At 56.4% G+C, this 13,468-nt stretch overlaps 1 protein-coding gene across 1 annotated transcript; it reads left to right on the forward strand.

Moving 5' to 3' along the window:
- The first annotated feature begins 1,782 nt into the window (after positions 1 to 1,782).
- Positions 1,783 to 13,454, forward strand: TGME49_253990 (hypothetical protein). The gene is made up of 6 exons (XM_018781035.1): positions 1,783 to 3,699; positions 4,119 to 5,776; positions 6,299 to 6,820; positions 7,712 to 7,811; positions 8,375 to 10,760; positions 11,169 to 13,454. Exons 1-6 carry the CDS (start codon positions 3,089 to 3,091, stop codon positions 12,483 to 12,485), a joined length of 6,594 nt encoding a protein of 2,197 aa, XP_018638156.1. The 5' UTR covers positions 1,783 to 3,088; the 3' UTR covers positions 12,486 to 13,454.
- Positions 13,455 to 13,468: the final 14 nt, after the last annotated feature.

The following is a 13,468-nucleotide window of genomic DNA, read 5'->3' on the forward strand; positions in this document are numbered from 1 at the left end:
CTCCGGCTGGAGGCCAAGAGGATCGTCGAGACACCTGATCACTCGCTATATATATACATATATATATATATATATATATATATGCATATATGTATATCTTTACAGCTTGCATTTGAGAGCAGGTATTTACAGGCACATGCAGGCGTAGGTGTGGCTAGTACATTCCAGGGATGGGGCGAGGGAAAGCGCGCTTCGTCGGCGTTTAGGCACACGACGAACGGGACCTCTGCATCACCATCACCTGTATGATTCAATAAAGATCACCTACTTCGTAGTGCTTTCTTTGTTTATAGATTCGCGTAAACATGTACCAACATGCATTTACACATCCACGCATCTATAAGTATAGATAAGAGCTTGCGCGTCCCTGCATGTCAGTGTACAGAGAGAGAGTCGCATCTTTTGTGGCGAGCATCTTGAGTTTTCTTAACGTCCTCAGACAGCAAAAACTCTTTTCCCCGTTGATTTATCCGCACGAAGAGCGAATGCACCGCACCGGCGGTTGCGCACATGATGACTCGCCCTTTCCAGATCTAAACCAAGTGCATGCAGAAAGCGAACCTGACCAAAACGCTTCAGAAGGTCGAAGATAGTTGTACGAGAAACCATACGCTTGGATCCCGCACGACCAGTTGCCTGTTTTTTCTTGATTGCTGCGCAGCACCTCCCTCACCTCTTTGAGTCAGTCCTTTTCCTCCAGTGACGTACCACATATACACCCTGGTATGAATACATGATGCTATTTGTTTATGTGTATATACTGGTACGGAAACATGGTAATGGCATTCATATACATACATATAATATATATATATATATATATATATATATATATATATATTGGGAGGCAGCGGAATGGGGTATAATTTAGGGCATGCATTGAACAATTGTGGGTAAGAAGTTTCGTTTCGACAAAAGTGTGAAGTGGGGACACGAGGGGATGAATTGTCTGGATGCACTTGGCAAGCAAGCAGATGGATTTTAATCTGCCTTTAACTTTCCTCTCTTTCTCAGTACACTCTCAGGCGTTCTTTATCCCTCTCATTTCTCCCCGATTCCTCTGTTCTTTACCTTCGGCGTTTCGCTGATTTCCCTGTCTGTCTCTGCGTTTCACGCGGCCAAGATGGAAATTTGTATTATTCATGTTTACTGGTACGGGTTTGAGTCATCAGTCATGTTGGTGTCGGTGCTATCTCGGGATTCGGTAGTCAGGGGATGTGTGGCTGTCAAGTTGCATCCGGACCAGCAAAAGTCGAAGAAGAGAACGAGATTCTGAGCTCCACACCACAGATCGAACGAGCAGAAGAAAACGTAACACGCAAACAGGTGTCTCTGTAGATCTGCTTCTGTGGCAGTCACTCAGATTCCGCTTCCTTCAGATTCACGAAGGTTGTGCAGCATCTCCTGAGTGGACATGTCAGAAATTGAGGGAATGTGAAGATTCAATATCCTACGAGTATTGGCAGCAGTAGTCGTTGACGATGGTGGATCCTGAGAAGCTCAGAACTTCTCTCTCCGTATTTGCAACCTCTTAAAAAGATACGCGTTTTTCACTGCATGCGGCCATGGCGCTCGCTTTGCTGGAACAGACCATAGGCTCTTCCTGTGTCTCGCTGAGACTCGCAACCGCGAAAAGAGGCGCGTGCATCCTGTTTGAGACGCTTCTCTGACTCTCTTCGATAAGTTTTTCCATCAACACACTTCTTCTTTGACTTTCCCTGCGAGTTTACTCACTTCCTCATCACTTTCAAAGCATCCCAGCCCGTGCCTGGCGCGTGGTGTGTTCAGGGTGTACATACACCTGGAGCTGCGCGCAGCGTGCGGCGACCGCCTGGCAGACATCGTCGGTGTTTCTCCGTTGTTCTTGGATTTTCTGCCTCTGGAATTGGCGAGGAACTCCGCAGGTAGTTCTCAAAGCTCCGAGAGTCCATCCATAATTTTCGCGCGACAACGCTGCAGTGAAAGACGCTCGAAACTAGCCTTCCTCTTCCCGAACCCAAGCACCGCATCCAGCAGGTCTAGCGAGCGAGAGGGGGGCTGGCACTCGCTCGAATTTTCGCGGCCTTTGCGACAGCATTCTGTGAAAGTGCACGAGACGAGGCATATCAGAGACCGAGGAGAAGTCTGGCTTTTCCCCACAAGGCTTTTCTGTTGCGCGAAACACCGCAACCTTTCGAATTCCTCGCTGCAGTCGCGCGTTAATCGCCCCCGCCGTGTCATCGCTGTCAGGCTTTCCCTACCTTCCTCAACCCGGTGCGCTCCGCATTTATAGTCGAGTTCGTCAACTCGGCAGGCACAGCCAGGAGCTTTCTGCCTGCTTTCGCGACAAGGGAACGTGGAAAGGCCCCCAGCAGACGGACTCGTTTTCTCCACTTCTCTTGAAGGAGTGGAGTTGCCCCGTGGATGTCGATCAGGACGGTCTGACTGTCCACTGGGGTCGCTTTGAAGCAGTATCACGCCGTTGTTCTTTTTTCTTTCCTTCCGTCTCTCCTTCCTTGTGTGCGGTTTCTGTCTCAGACACAGCAGCGAGAACAGAAACCGGGAGAAATTCTTTTTGCAGTTGTCTCCTCCTTCCTTTTGCCTTGTGGTCGCTGCAGGGATATCTGTGCACGGGAAGCGGGAGAGCCTTGGGGTGGTTCTGGCCCGCGAGACCGCATATCCGTTCCTGGAAATCAGCAGTGTTCCACGGCCTCTGTATGCAACGCAATTCAAATCATTCACCAGGCGGAGGGTCGCGAAGGCCTTCTGCAGCCCGCCAGGCCGCTTGCTCGCTTCCGTGGAAACACACCGCAGATTCCGGCCAGTGCAGTTGTACCCTAGAATAAACGATACTTGCTTTGTCGCCTTTGCCTCTTCGCTAGTCCACCGCGTTCTTCCGTGCAACATCTCCTGTCACGGCTCTCCCGGTTCTCGCCTCTCCGACGTCTCCGCAGATCTGGCTACACCCTGTGGTGCAGGGCCTCGCTCGACCAGCCTTTTTCTCGGAGGCTGAGAAAGCACATGCAACGACGAGGGGAGATCGGCTTCGCCTTGCTGTCATCTCCACCTGAACACCTGTAGCGCCAAAATACAGTGCGACGTTGTTTGCATGCGCCATCGAAGGCTTCAACAGAGTCGCTGGAGAATGGAGCCTCCCATGACTTCTCCGTGCGTTTCGCCTGACGCCATTGCCGAGGCGGGGGTCGCCCCCCTCGGCTCAAGTTCCCCAAGCGACGCTCAGAACAACGCGTCGTCGACGGAACTCCCCCACCGAACGCCTTCACCTTCTGCCGGTGGCCCAACTCACGCGCTGTCGTCCGAGCTGTGTCGCCATTCCTCTCCTTTCCCTGCTCCTTCAACATCTCTTCCTTCCTCCTCGCTTCACACACCTTCTTCCTCTTCTTCTCCTTTCTCCTCGCGTTCTGTCCATTCCCCTGAGGAACTGGCGCGTTTCATCGCGACGGCAGCCATCACCTCGTCGCTGGGGTCTTCGGGCGGAGATTTCTCTCCTCGCGGGCCGGCTGTGTTTTCATCCCTTTTGGAGCGATCCCAAACTCTGCGGGATCGCCTCGGCTCCCCGCGGGTCGACTCGGAAGCGGCGGCTCCTTCTCGGCATCTCCTTTTTTCTCCTCTCTTCTTCTCCTTTCAAGCGTCCCCCGCGGGCGCCTCCAGGCGTGCTCAGCAGCGCCGCGAAGCCGCCCTCAGGACTCGCGCCAGCCGGTACGCCCATGAGGCGCCTCGTTGTTTTGCTTCGGAGGGCCTTTTTCTGGAGAAAAGACGAACCCAGTCAGCGCCTTTCGCCCACATACCAAATACAGAAAGTCAAAGTAAAACCACAATTTGCCGTACACATATACATACGTACCTGCGCATATATATATATATACATATATATATATATATATATATGCGTAGATAAGAGAATAAAAACTCGTACTCTCTGTGCACAACCTACATATATATTTATATGTAGCAGAACCCATACATACAGATATATATATATATATATATGTAGTTTATGTTATTAAATAGGTAGGTCTCGGTATCGGTCTTTCACTTGTGATGTTTTGTGTAAGCATGCATTTCGTTTTTTTGGTGCGTGAGAGGTGAGCTAAATTGGATCGGTTGTGTCTTCGCAGAAGCTGCTGGGAGCCTGAAGATGACGACGCTGCCGGCTGCTTAATTACGCGGGCAAATGCGCTGCCTGGTTCGCGCAACTCTTCAGATGGTTCTGGGCCTTCCTCTCCGCAGCGAAGATCTGACGCCGAGTGCCGCGTATCAGCCTTCGCCTCTGGAGCTTCTGCCTCCCAGCCCAGACTCGCACAGACCTCAGGAGAAATAATGGCTGCCACCCAACAGCAGTCCGATACGCGCTTCAATCAGCGTAGGGACCCCACCTCCTCACACAGACTCTCCTCCCCCTCTCAGCTGTTTCCTCCCTCAGCTTCTGCGTCTTCCTCCCCATCTCCCTCCTCACCGCCATCTTCCTCCTCACCGCCATCTTCTTCACCTTCATCCTCGTCTTTCCCTTCGTCTTTGGCCTCTGTTTCGGATCCTGAGGAGGCAGTTCGCGTGGCGACCGAGGCGTTCGAGGCGCGGTACGGACCGTCGCAGTCTCCGCGCCGTGCGTCTTTCCATGCGCGGCTGCTGGCGAGTTTGGCCGGACATGCGGCGAGCCAGAAGCCGCGGCTGCTCCTTACCAGCTGGCACCTTCCCGCAGAGATCTCCAGGCGCCTGCGAAACCCCGGAGAGCCGCACGCGCCACCCTCGAACCTCGCCGGACAACCTTCCGCTCGAGCTTCCTCCTCCTCATCTTCCTCATCCTCATCTTCCTCATCCTCCTCATCTTCTTCATCCTCGTCTTCCTCCTCATCCTCCTCATCTTCCTCATCTTCATCCTCATCTTTCTCATCCTCCACCTCATCTTCATCATCTTCCTCTTCGTCTTCTTCCTCTTCTTCAGAATCTGCGTGTGTGTCTCTGGCTTCTTCAGCTTCTCGACCTGTGGAATCCGCTCGAGGGTCTCTGGCGGCCGAAGGCCTCTCCTCGTCTCGGCGCTCTACGCAGACTCTCGCGACTGCGGAGACGCAGTCCCAGCGAGAAGGGAATGCTTCTTCTCCGATCTCGCTGTCCTCTGCTCCGCCGCCTGAACCTCTCGCTCCCGTCCTGAGGAGACCAACAACCTCCCTCAGCGCAGGGCCTGAGGCCTCCGCGGGTGCGGCGGGTGTGCGTACTCCCGGGGAGAGCGCGTCGCATGCAGCGGCTGTCGTTTCGCGCGCCGCATCTTTTTTTTCTGGAGAGACGGCGAGTGCGCCTCTGCACCAAGTCGCGGAGCTCGCAGGCGGGAGACTCGGCAGGCAACTGTTGCTTCGGCAGTCGCAGCTGATTCTTCTCCTCGGCCTCCACGGCCTGGCGCGCGAGCGGGAGACAGCCGTCGGCCTCGCGCTCCCGCAAAACGCCAGAAGCATCGAGTGTCTGCGCAGACGCTCCGCCGCGTTCGCCTCCGCCACGGCGCGCCGCGCTGCAGCGCTGAACCCACACGGCGGTCTCCGCAGGGAAGCCGCCGCTCCGACCCGGGGTGTACGTACACCCGAGGACGCACGCGGACGGCCCGGCGCAGAGCCGCAGGGGACAGGAGCGGCAGGCGGGGGCGAGGCGCCCAGGGTGCGACGCATACGCGGCGGAGTCAACCTGAACCTGAGAAAGGCCGAAAGGGCAGTGGCGGTCGCCAGAGCCAGCAAGAGTCGCCTCGACCTCCTCACGCGCGACTACCTTCTCCTCGCTCTCCAAGTCGCATGTGAGGAGAGAGATACACTCGAGAGACAGAAAGACACAGAGATACCCTTGAGAAGAGCGGAAGGGAAGGAGACTGACAAAGAGCAGTGTCTGCTTCGTCGTTTGCACAGTGGTTGTGCCGAGGGGGGAGCGGCTCAGGTCTTCAGGGAGGTCTGTGAGAACTCAAGACGGACTTCTTGAATTGCGATTCGATGAACTTCTTGTGCAAGCTGTACAGACACTACGTTTCCCATTGGGTGGCGTTCGCGCTGTTCAGGACCCCCGAGCCTCTTGCCGAGTTCTGCGTTTGTGCCTGGCACTCTGTAGACAGCGTTTCACGGAGATAGCTCGAGAGAAAAGCTGCAGAATGTCCTGCACATCCGAGGATGGTTGAGAGATGGGTGTGTCTCGTATTCCGTGGGCGTTCTTTTCTGTGCATGACTCTCCTTTCTCTGAGCGTCGCACTTCCGCTCTGCCGTTTCTCGCAGCCTTTTTGTCTCCCGCTGTGCATCCTCTGTCTCCTCTTCCGGTCTCTGTGGTTCAGTCGCGTCTCTCCACTGGCGGCTTCCTACGCACTTCTCCCGGCTTCTTCGCTGCTCGGAGCACGGGCGAGGCAAACCCCCAACGAAGACGCATGCAGCGGAGAGCGAGCGAATCTCCGGGGGTTCTGCGACGGACGCGAGGCCTTTTTCCCCTCGTCCCCGCGCGCCGCGGAACTCTGCACTCCGGCAAGAGAGGCCCGCACACCGAGACGAGAAACTCCGAGTCGGTGCATGCACAGACTCCGAGTTCGCAAGTCGCCTCGGGACTGCGAGGGGAGCTTCAGTGCAGGTGGAGGAGGCGCTTTTCCTGCGGACGGTCGACGGTCGGCTGCTACGCCTTTCGGACTCTCCGGCGCTCTGCGCGAACGCGAGAGACGCGTGTGGAGAAGGCGAGAAAGGAGACCTCCACGGCGACTCCTGGCCCTCGCTCTGGGTCTCCGAAGATAAGCCGAGGTGCTTCGCGTGCAACGCCTCTCCAGCAGAGTGTGCATGCCCCCGCTTCTCTCCGCGCTACGCCCTCATTGGTACGTTAGGAGGTTTCAAGCAAGTCTTGGTTGAAACGTGGAGCGCCGGCTAGGGTGACTTGCATTCAGATGCTCCTCGCACCCTCGCAGGTGCAGGAGACTCCGCGCTTGCCGGTGCCTTGCGGCCTTGTGAGCGAATGATGGATTCGTCCAACCTCCAACTCGTGAGGTTGAATCATCGTTTGAATCAATGGTGTAGCAAAGACTCTTCGCTTGAGCGCTGTGGGCCTCGGGAGAGTGGCGAGGAGAAGGAGAAAGCAGAGTGAATTTCTGTTGCGCAGTCCGTCGGGCGGCTTGTGGGAAAGACTCGAATCGCGCGCGCTGCATGCGACTGAGAAGCCACTGGGTGTGTGCGACTCCACATGGGCACATGCAGGAGAGTTCTGGATAAACAGAAGTTTCTTCTGTGGGATTCGAATGCGCTCAAGGTCGCAGCATGTTTATATTTCGCCTTTGCAAAGGCACATATCTACGTAGATAGATATACAGATAGACGGATAGATAGATGCATTCGTATATAGAGAGAAATATAGGTTCAAATGTAGGTATGTCAGAGAAGGTATAACAACTCACTGTGGACATGTGCATGCGTGTATGCGTGCGCGTAACTCTGTTTTTCTTCTGTCTGGTGAGCTACTGTAGATTTCCGTTCATGTTTACTCAATCTGAAGGGACGGTCTTTTTTGCACAGCAAAAGCGGTTTCGTGTGTCAGTTTATATTTCTCTCGTCTTCGTCTCTTTGGTTCGCCTCCGCTTCCAAGGGTGACTGTTTCTTCTTCGGAGTCTCCAGCTTGTCTTCGTGGACGGTCGCTGTCCCCAGGTGTCTCTACACCTCACTGGCGCTTTCTCCAGTCCTGCGTGCCCCTGCGTTTTCTGCTTTTGGATTTTCAGCCGAGGATGAACCGACTTTGGCGCTGATTCTATTGCTTCTTCTGGAAGCCTCGCCTTCTCAGTCTCTCACCATGGCGGACGTCGACGCGCTGCTCGTTCTGTGAGCATTCCCATCTTCAAGAACGAAACCTTTTGTCGTTTGCTTGTCGCCTCTGTCTCTCGCTTCCACATGGCCTGTGCGGACCCGCTCCAGGCAGGAGCGAAATAAAGCTGTTTTTTCGCTTTAAGGCCAATGGAGAGTCGCGTCTCACCGGTTTGCTTCTGCCTTCATTCTTGTGGAAGTCACGTTTTTTCTCGTCCTTGGTCTGTGCTGTCTCTATCCGTGGACCCTCCTCCGGTTACCGCTTTCGTCTTGTTCATCTACGTTCTCTTTCCTCCGTCGGCCTCTGTCTTCGCCGTTTCCTCGTCATTATGTCTCGTTTCTCTCCTTGTCTCTCGTGTTGATCCCCTCTCCTCGCGTCCTTCGATATCTCTATCCGCCAATATATCTGTCTCGCTTCTCCCAGTTGTTGCTTTTTCTACGTCACTTTTCTCCCTTGGATTCTTCGTCGCGTGAGGCGAATTGCCCGTCTTCTTTTCTGTCGTCGTGTCACCCTCCTTTTAGATTTGTGAGCCAGCGTCGGAGATGTTTTCTTTGCCTTTCCGTTTCTGCCTCTCCTGCAGGCCTCGGGGTGTCATCCGCTGCGGCGCCGGTGCGGCTGGAGGCAGAGACGCAGTGTGCTCGGTGTTTCCTCTCCCCGCTGCGGAGGATCTCGGCGCCGCTTCTCTCTCTGGCGCTCCTGAGAGAAAGAAACGCAAATCTCTTCCCAGTTTGTCCTGCGATCGTCTCTCCCTCTTCCCCGCTCCTTCGTCCTCTTCTTCATCGTTCTCTTCTTCCTCTTTTTCGTCTCGTCTGCCTTCTTGTCAGGCGCAAACCGATTCGGCGTCCTCTACTTGTGGCGCATCGAAGTTCGCAAACGCGTCTTCCTCGTCTCTCCTGCGACATCACTTCCGCGCGGTGCCGGACCCCGAGCTCGCGCATGCAGCGGCAACGCTTGCGAGGCTCGACCGCGTGTGCCGCAAGCGGAAGTGCGACGTTGGCTTCGTGGCCGTGTCCGAGGACCGAGTTCGGCTTATATGCGAAGACCGCGCGGCGCTGAAGCGGAAGCTGGAGGCGCACTTTGGCGTCTCCATGTCGAGCCTCTCTCCACCGTTCTCTGTCTCTTCAGCGGGGAGTGCGGTTGCGGGCGAGGCTCACGAAGGCACACGCAGAGAGCAGGCGAAGGACGGCGAGAAGAAGGTTTCTCAGGCCGCGACCGACGAGGGAGATCCACGCAGGAAGTCAAGACGAGGCTGCGCAGTCGACGAAGAGGGGAAACGCGAGATTGGCGAGGTAGGGGGAGAGCAGAAGGCGGGGAAGAGTGGTAAGAGACGTAGCGAGGACGAAGAGTCTTTTCGACAAGCAGTCGGCAGAAGAGATGGCGACGAGACGCCATTTCTCCAGATGCACACGACGGGAGAAGAACAGTCAGGTGTATCGACAGCAGGACGTCGACGAGGGTTTCGGCGTGGTTCTGTCCTGGGGTCTGAGGGCCTCGAGCGTCGGTTTCTACAAGAGCTCTCCGAACATAGGGACCCGGTCGAGAGTCCTGGCAAACCATCTTCCCCGTCTCCTGCTGTTGTGCCTGAGAAACAGGCAGAAGGCGCGAGCATTAGTGCTGCGAGGGTGGCTGCGCAGGATCCACAGACAGAGCGACGCGCTGCAGAGAGAAGAGCGGCACCTTCGAAGCCAGGCGTCGCCTCGATCGACGCCCAGTCGCATGCAGTCACCCGGTCTGTCCCCCGCGTTGTCCTCTCAGACTGGGTGCAGCCGCGCGTCTGCGAGAGGCGCCGCGGATGGCGGTCAAGCGAGCAGTCAGATCGAGGAGGCATGAGCGCAGGTAGAGGAGGCGACGCAGTCGTAAAGGGCGGAGCGAAAGAAACTCCGTGCCGGGAAGAGGCGGAGAAGGCCCCGCACGTGCAGGACAAGGCGGGAGATGAAGAGGGGGAGCGACTTGGACGAGAAGAAGAGCTGGTGGGGTATCGGGGATCGATGCCGCACTGTGTTTTGAGAGAAGAGAAGAAGGAGTGGAAAGAGCGACTGGTGTTCGGACTCGATTCAGAGAAACTTACGAAAAAAAGGAAGAGGGGCGGATCGGAAAACACCGAGAAGCCGGAAGGCGAGCAGCTGCGGAGCGTCGAGGACGCCTCGCTGTTCCTGGAAACAACCAAGAAAAAGTCAAAGTCTCCTCTCTCCTCAGTTGCTTCTCTCTTCTTTTCATTTCTTCCTTCTCCGCTCTCGGGCGCGCTTTCCTCGAACATCCGCGACGCTCTCCACCATGCGCGACGGTCCGTAGCTCGACCCCTCTCTGCATTCTGTTCTCTCTCTTCTCCTTCTCTTTCTTCTTCTCTCTCTTCTCCGTCTTCTGTCTCTTCCTCGCCCTGTTCTCTGTCTCCTTTCTCTTCGTCGAATGTGACCGACAGGGCTTCTACAGCCGCGTCGCACTCTCCACCTCGCAGACTGGCCTCCGCCTCGGCTGCGCCCACGCCTTCTCGGTTTTCGCATGCAAACGCATCTTCTCTTACGCCGCAGGCACCTCCCGACGGAGAGCGGCTGTGTCTCTCTTGCGTCCCCGCCTCCTTTTCTCCTTCCTCCCCTTCCTCCTCTTCTGAAAAGCGAAGGAGGCTGGAAAGCGTTTCTGGGGACAGGGCGCCCAGGGACGAGGCCGCGCAGCGAGAACGAAGCCTGACGGCACCGACCTGGAGCGCCGAGGAGCGAAAGCGAGCAAAGCGGAGATCGGGGAAAGACCCAGAATCGGAGCCTGCTGCCCTCAATGCAGAATGTATGGGCGCATGCATTAGCGCTTGCATGCAACCGCGAAAACTTCCGGCCCTCGCCATTGTTGATCGCGCTAGACTCTCCCCGGCTGAGCTCCCCAAGTACCTGCGGGACCACTTGGAAGATGCATGCAGTTCGGAGACGCTCTCGCTTGACTTGGACGAGGTAGCTGGTGGATCTTTTCTGAAAGACGTAAGTCACACAGAGCCGAGGAAGACACGAGTGCAGGGAGGCGAACTCCAGGTCACTCACAGCGCATCGTTCACACTGTGTAGCTATCCTATGTAAAGGCGGCCAAGCTTTTTCCATCATGTTCCCGTTTCAACAAGATGTTCGACGCTATTGGCTACTCTCGGCAACTGTGTTGCCTTTTGCTCCGCCTGTGTTTTCCTGGTCTGCCCACGCGTCGCGAGGTCCACGTTGCCTTCGACGTTAGGATGTTTTTCTTTGTTCTGTGCCGCCCAAGAGCATAGCAGCTGTACGTCAAACAAGGCGACTAACCACGCAGCTTGGCCCATTTCTCTCGTCACCTGTGTTCACTTTCTTCTCTACACGCGTTTTGATCTCTCCTTTCGTGAGCCTCCGTTGTCCGCTTTGCAGGCGCGAAGGGAGGCCGGGGAGAAGCGGCGCGGCCTGCTAGTCGAGAGGAGAATCCGCGCGCAGGGCGTCTCGCCCCTGACTAGACAGTTGGGGACAATCTCAGGGACTCTACTGCCGTCCGTTTCTCGCCGGCAGGCTCGCGGTCTGAGCGAGATGCAACAAGCTGCATCTGCTTCTCTCGCGTCTCTCCTTTCACTGTCGAGGCCCTCCCCGGGGGCGCTCTCCGGACGATATACGCGGGAGCTCTCCGTCTCTCCCACTGAATCAGGTCTGCCGCAAGCGTCTCCCCCTCTCCGCAGCGCCAACACAACTGTCTCTTCTTCATCGTCGCCTCTGTCCTTTTCACCTGCCTCGTCTGCGTCTTCTTCTTCTGCGTCTTCCATGGATTCGAATGGTGGGTCGAGCGCTGGCGCCGGGGCGACTTTGTCCGGTTCGGGCCGTTCTCCTAATATAAGCCGAATTGCCTCGGCGTTCGAAGAGGAGGCGCGCCGGCGCGGCGAGAGTGACGGGCTGGAGGGGCTTGCGGGGCGCTGGTGGTTCGTGGGCGGCAGGGAGGAGAGGGAGGGTCGGCGAGATCCGGGAAGAGTCGAAGGCGAAGAATCGGGCAGATTTAGCGAGGATCCGTCTGAGTCTGCCGCGAGTCTGGGCGCCGCTGGAGTCGCAGGGCGCCTCCACACTCTGCTCGAGTCTCTGATCGTCGACCTGTGGACTCGCGGCGCGACGGCGGAGCGCTCTCACAGGCACAGGGTGAGCAGGAGCCTGCGCCAAGGTTCAGGAGACACCCCGGAGACAGTTCAGATAGATCAGGAGACTGTTCAGAGAGATCCGGAGACAGTTCCGAGAGACCTCGAGGCAGTTCAGATAGGGCCAGAGAGAGATCAGGAGGCAGACGAGGCAAATCGGGCGATGGGTGAAGAGACAGGTGAAGTCGGTCAGGAGGTCGAGGAGGAGACAGGTGAACCGGAGGTGGGCGCTGAGGTCTCTGGAGACTCGACGGAGCGAGGCTCACCACAGCAGCAGCCTCACGCGTTTGTTCTGCCTCAGAGGCGAGGGACGAGCGTAGACGCGGACGAGGCTTCAAGTTCGTCGGACAGCTCAGACTCGCTCTCCGATGCCGACGCGAGTGAGAGTGCTGACAGTCTCGCGGAAGAAGACGGCGAGTTGGAAGGAGGCGACGAAGCCTGGGACTTCACCTGGGCCACAGAGGACAGTTTGAGTCAGGCGAATTCCGGCGCCAGCCCTGAGGAAGACTCCAGCGCTGGCGAGGGAGACGACATTTACGAAGACGACTACGAAGAAGATGACGAAGAAGACTGAGGGGGGAGGAGGATTTCGGTTGAGGTGCAGGGGACAAGCCGGAGATTTTGGGGCTTGAGACGATCCTGAGGAGAAACGTCTCTGGAGGAACGATCCGCCGGGGTTCTTTCGACCTCCCGGAGGTCGCGAGGTGTTCTCTGCATGGCTTGTGGCACAAGCACAACGGTGAACGCCGCCACCGCGAGAAAGGCGTCGAAATCAAGAGAACGCAAGTTGCTTCCTGAATCGACGTCTGCGATCACTGTGTTCGTTTTGTGTCTTCTTGTGATGCATAGTCGCTGATACGCGACACGGCTGCGTTTGAGAAACAGGAGGCCGCCAAGACTCAACTTGTGTGCTGGAGAACAAGCCGCTGTCGATTCTTCGCGCGCAAGGGCATTTGGGCCGGGGAACGTTTCTGCCCGGTTCCTGCGTCTTGCCTGCAAACCATCGTTTTCGGCGCTTGCTTGAAAAAGTCTTGCAGGCCGAAAGACAACCACAAGTACCACAGGAAACACTGACCGGAACTGCTCGAGTTTGCTGCACATCCGACCCACATAACAGTAGGCAAGGGCGTAGATGGTAAAACGTAGGCTCCTGCGATAGCACTTCAACATGCTGCGGCATCAAGGTTACTCTCCACTTCGACTATGTTCGAGGCGTATTCTGTGATTTTCTGTTTTTTGTTTGCTTCCGTTCGAACAGCAAGGGCAACCGTTTCGCTCGGACTTTTTCACTAACGAACGTTGACGCGTCAGGGGAAAACGGTGTGAACAGCAACGATGAAGTGTCGTCGTCGCCAGTCCCACGGTAGAGAGATGCGCCGTCTGAGACGCATGCACTGAACAGGCTTCGTCTGGAAATACGAGTATCCGGACATTTTGTAGGAATCGCGGCAAAGGGGCGAAGAGTCCGATAGAAGCGTAGACTCGCGCGGCGGCGAAAGCTGGAAAGCAGGGGTGCTCTGGGCTATTGATGCCGCACTGTCAGACACAACAGAGGTG

The sequence above is a fragment of the Toxoplasma gondii genome, chromosome III (genome assembly GCF_000006565.2).
Source record: "Toxoplasma gondii ME49 chromosome III, whole genome shotgun sequence".
Classification (NCBI taxonomy): domain Eukaryota; phylum Apicomplexa; class Conoidasida; order Eucoccidiorida; family Sarcocystidae; genus Toxoplasma; species Toxoplasma gondii.

Coding starts and splice junctions, on each gene's coding strand:
- TGME49_253990 (XM_018781035.1), top strand. CDS start 3,089: ATGCGCCATCGAAGGCTTCAACAGAGTCGCTGGAGAATGGAGCCTCCC. Junction 5,777..6,298: donor CCTCGCTCTCCAAGTCGCAT/GTGAGGAGAGAG, acceptor TCTGTGGTTCAG/TCGCGTCTCTCCACTGGCGG. Junction 10,761..11,168: donor GTGGATCTTTTCTGAAAGAC/GTAAGTCACACA, acceptor TCCGCTTTGCAG/GCGCGAAGGGAGGCCGGGGA.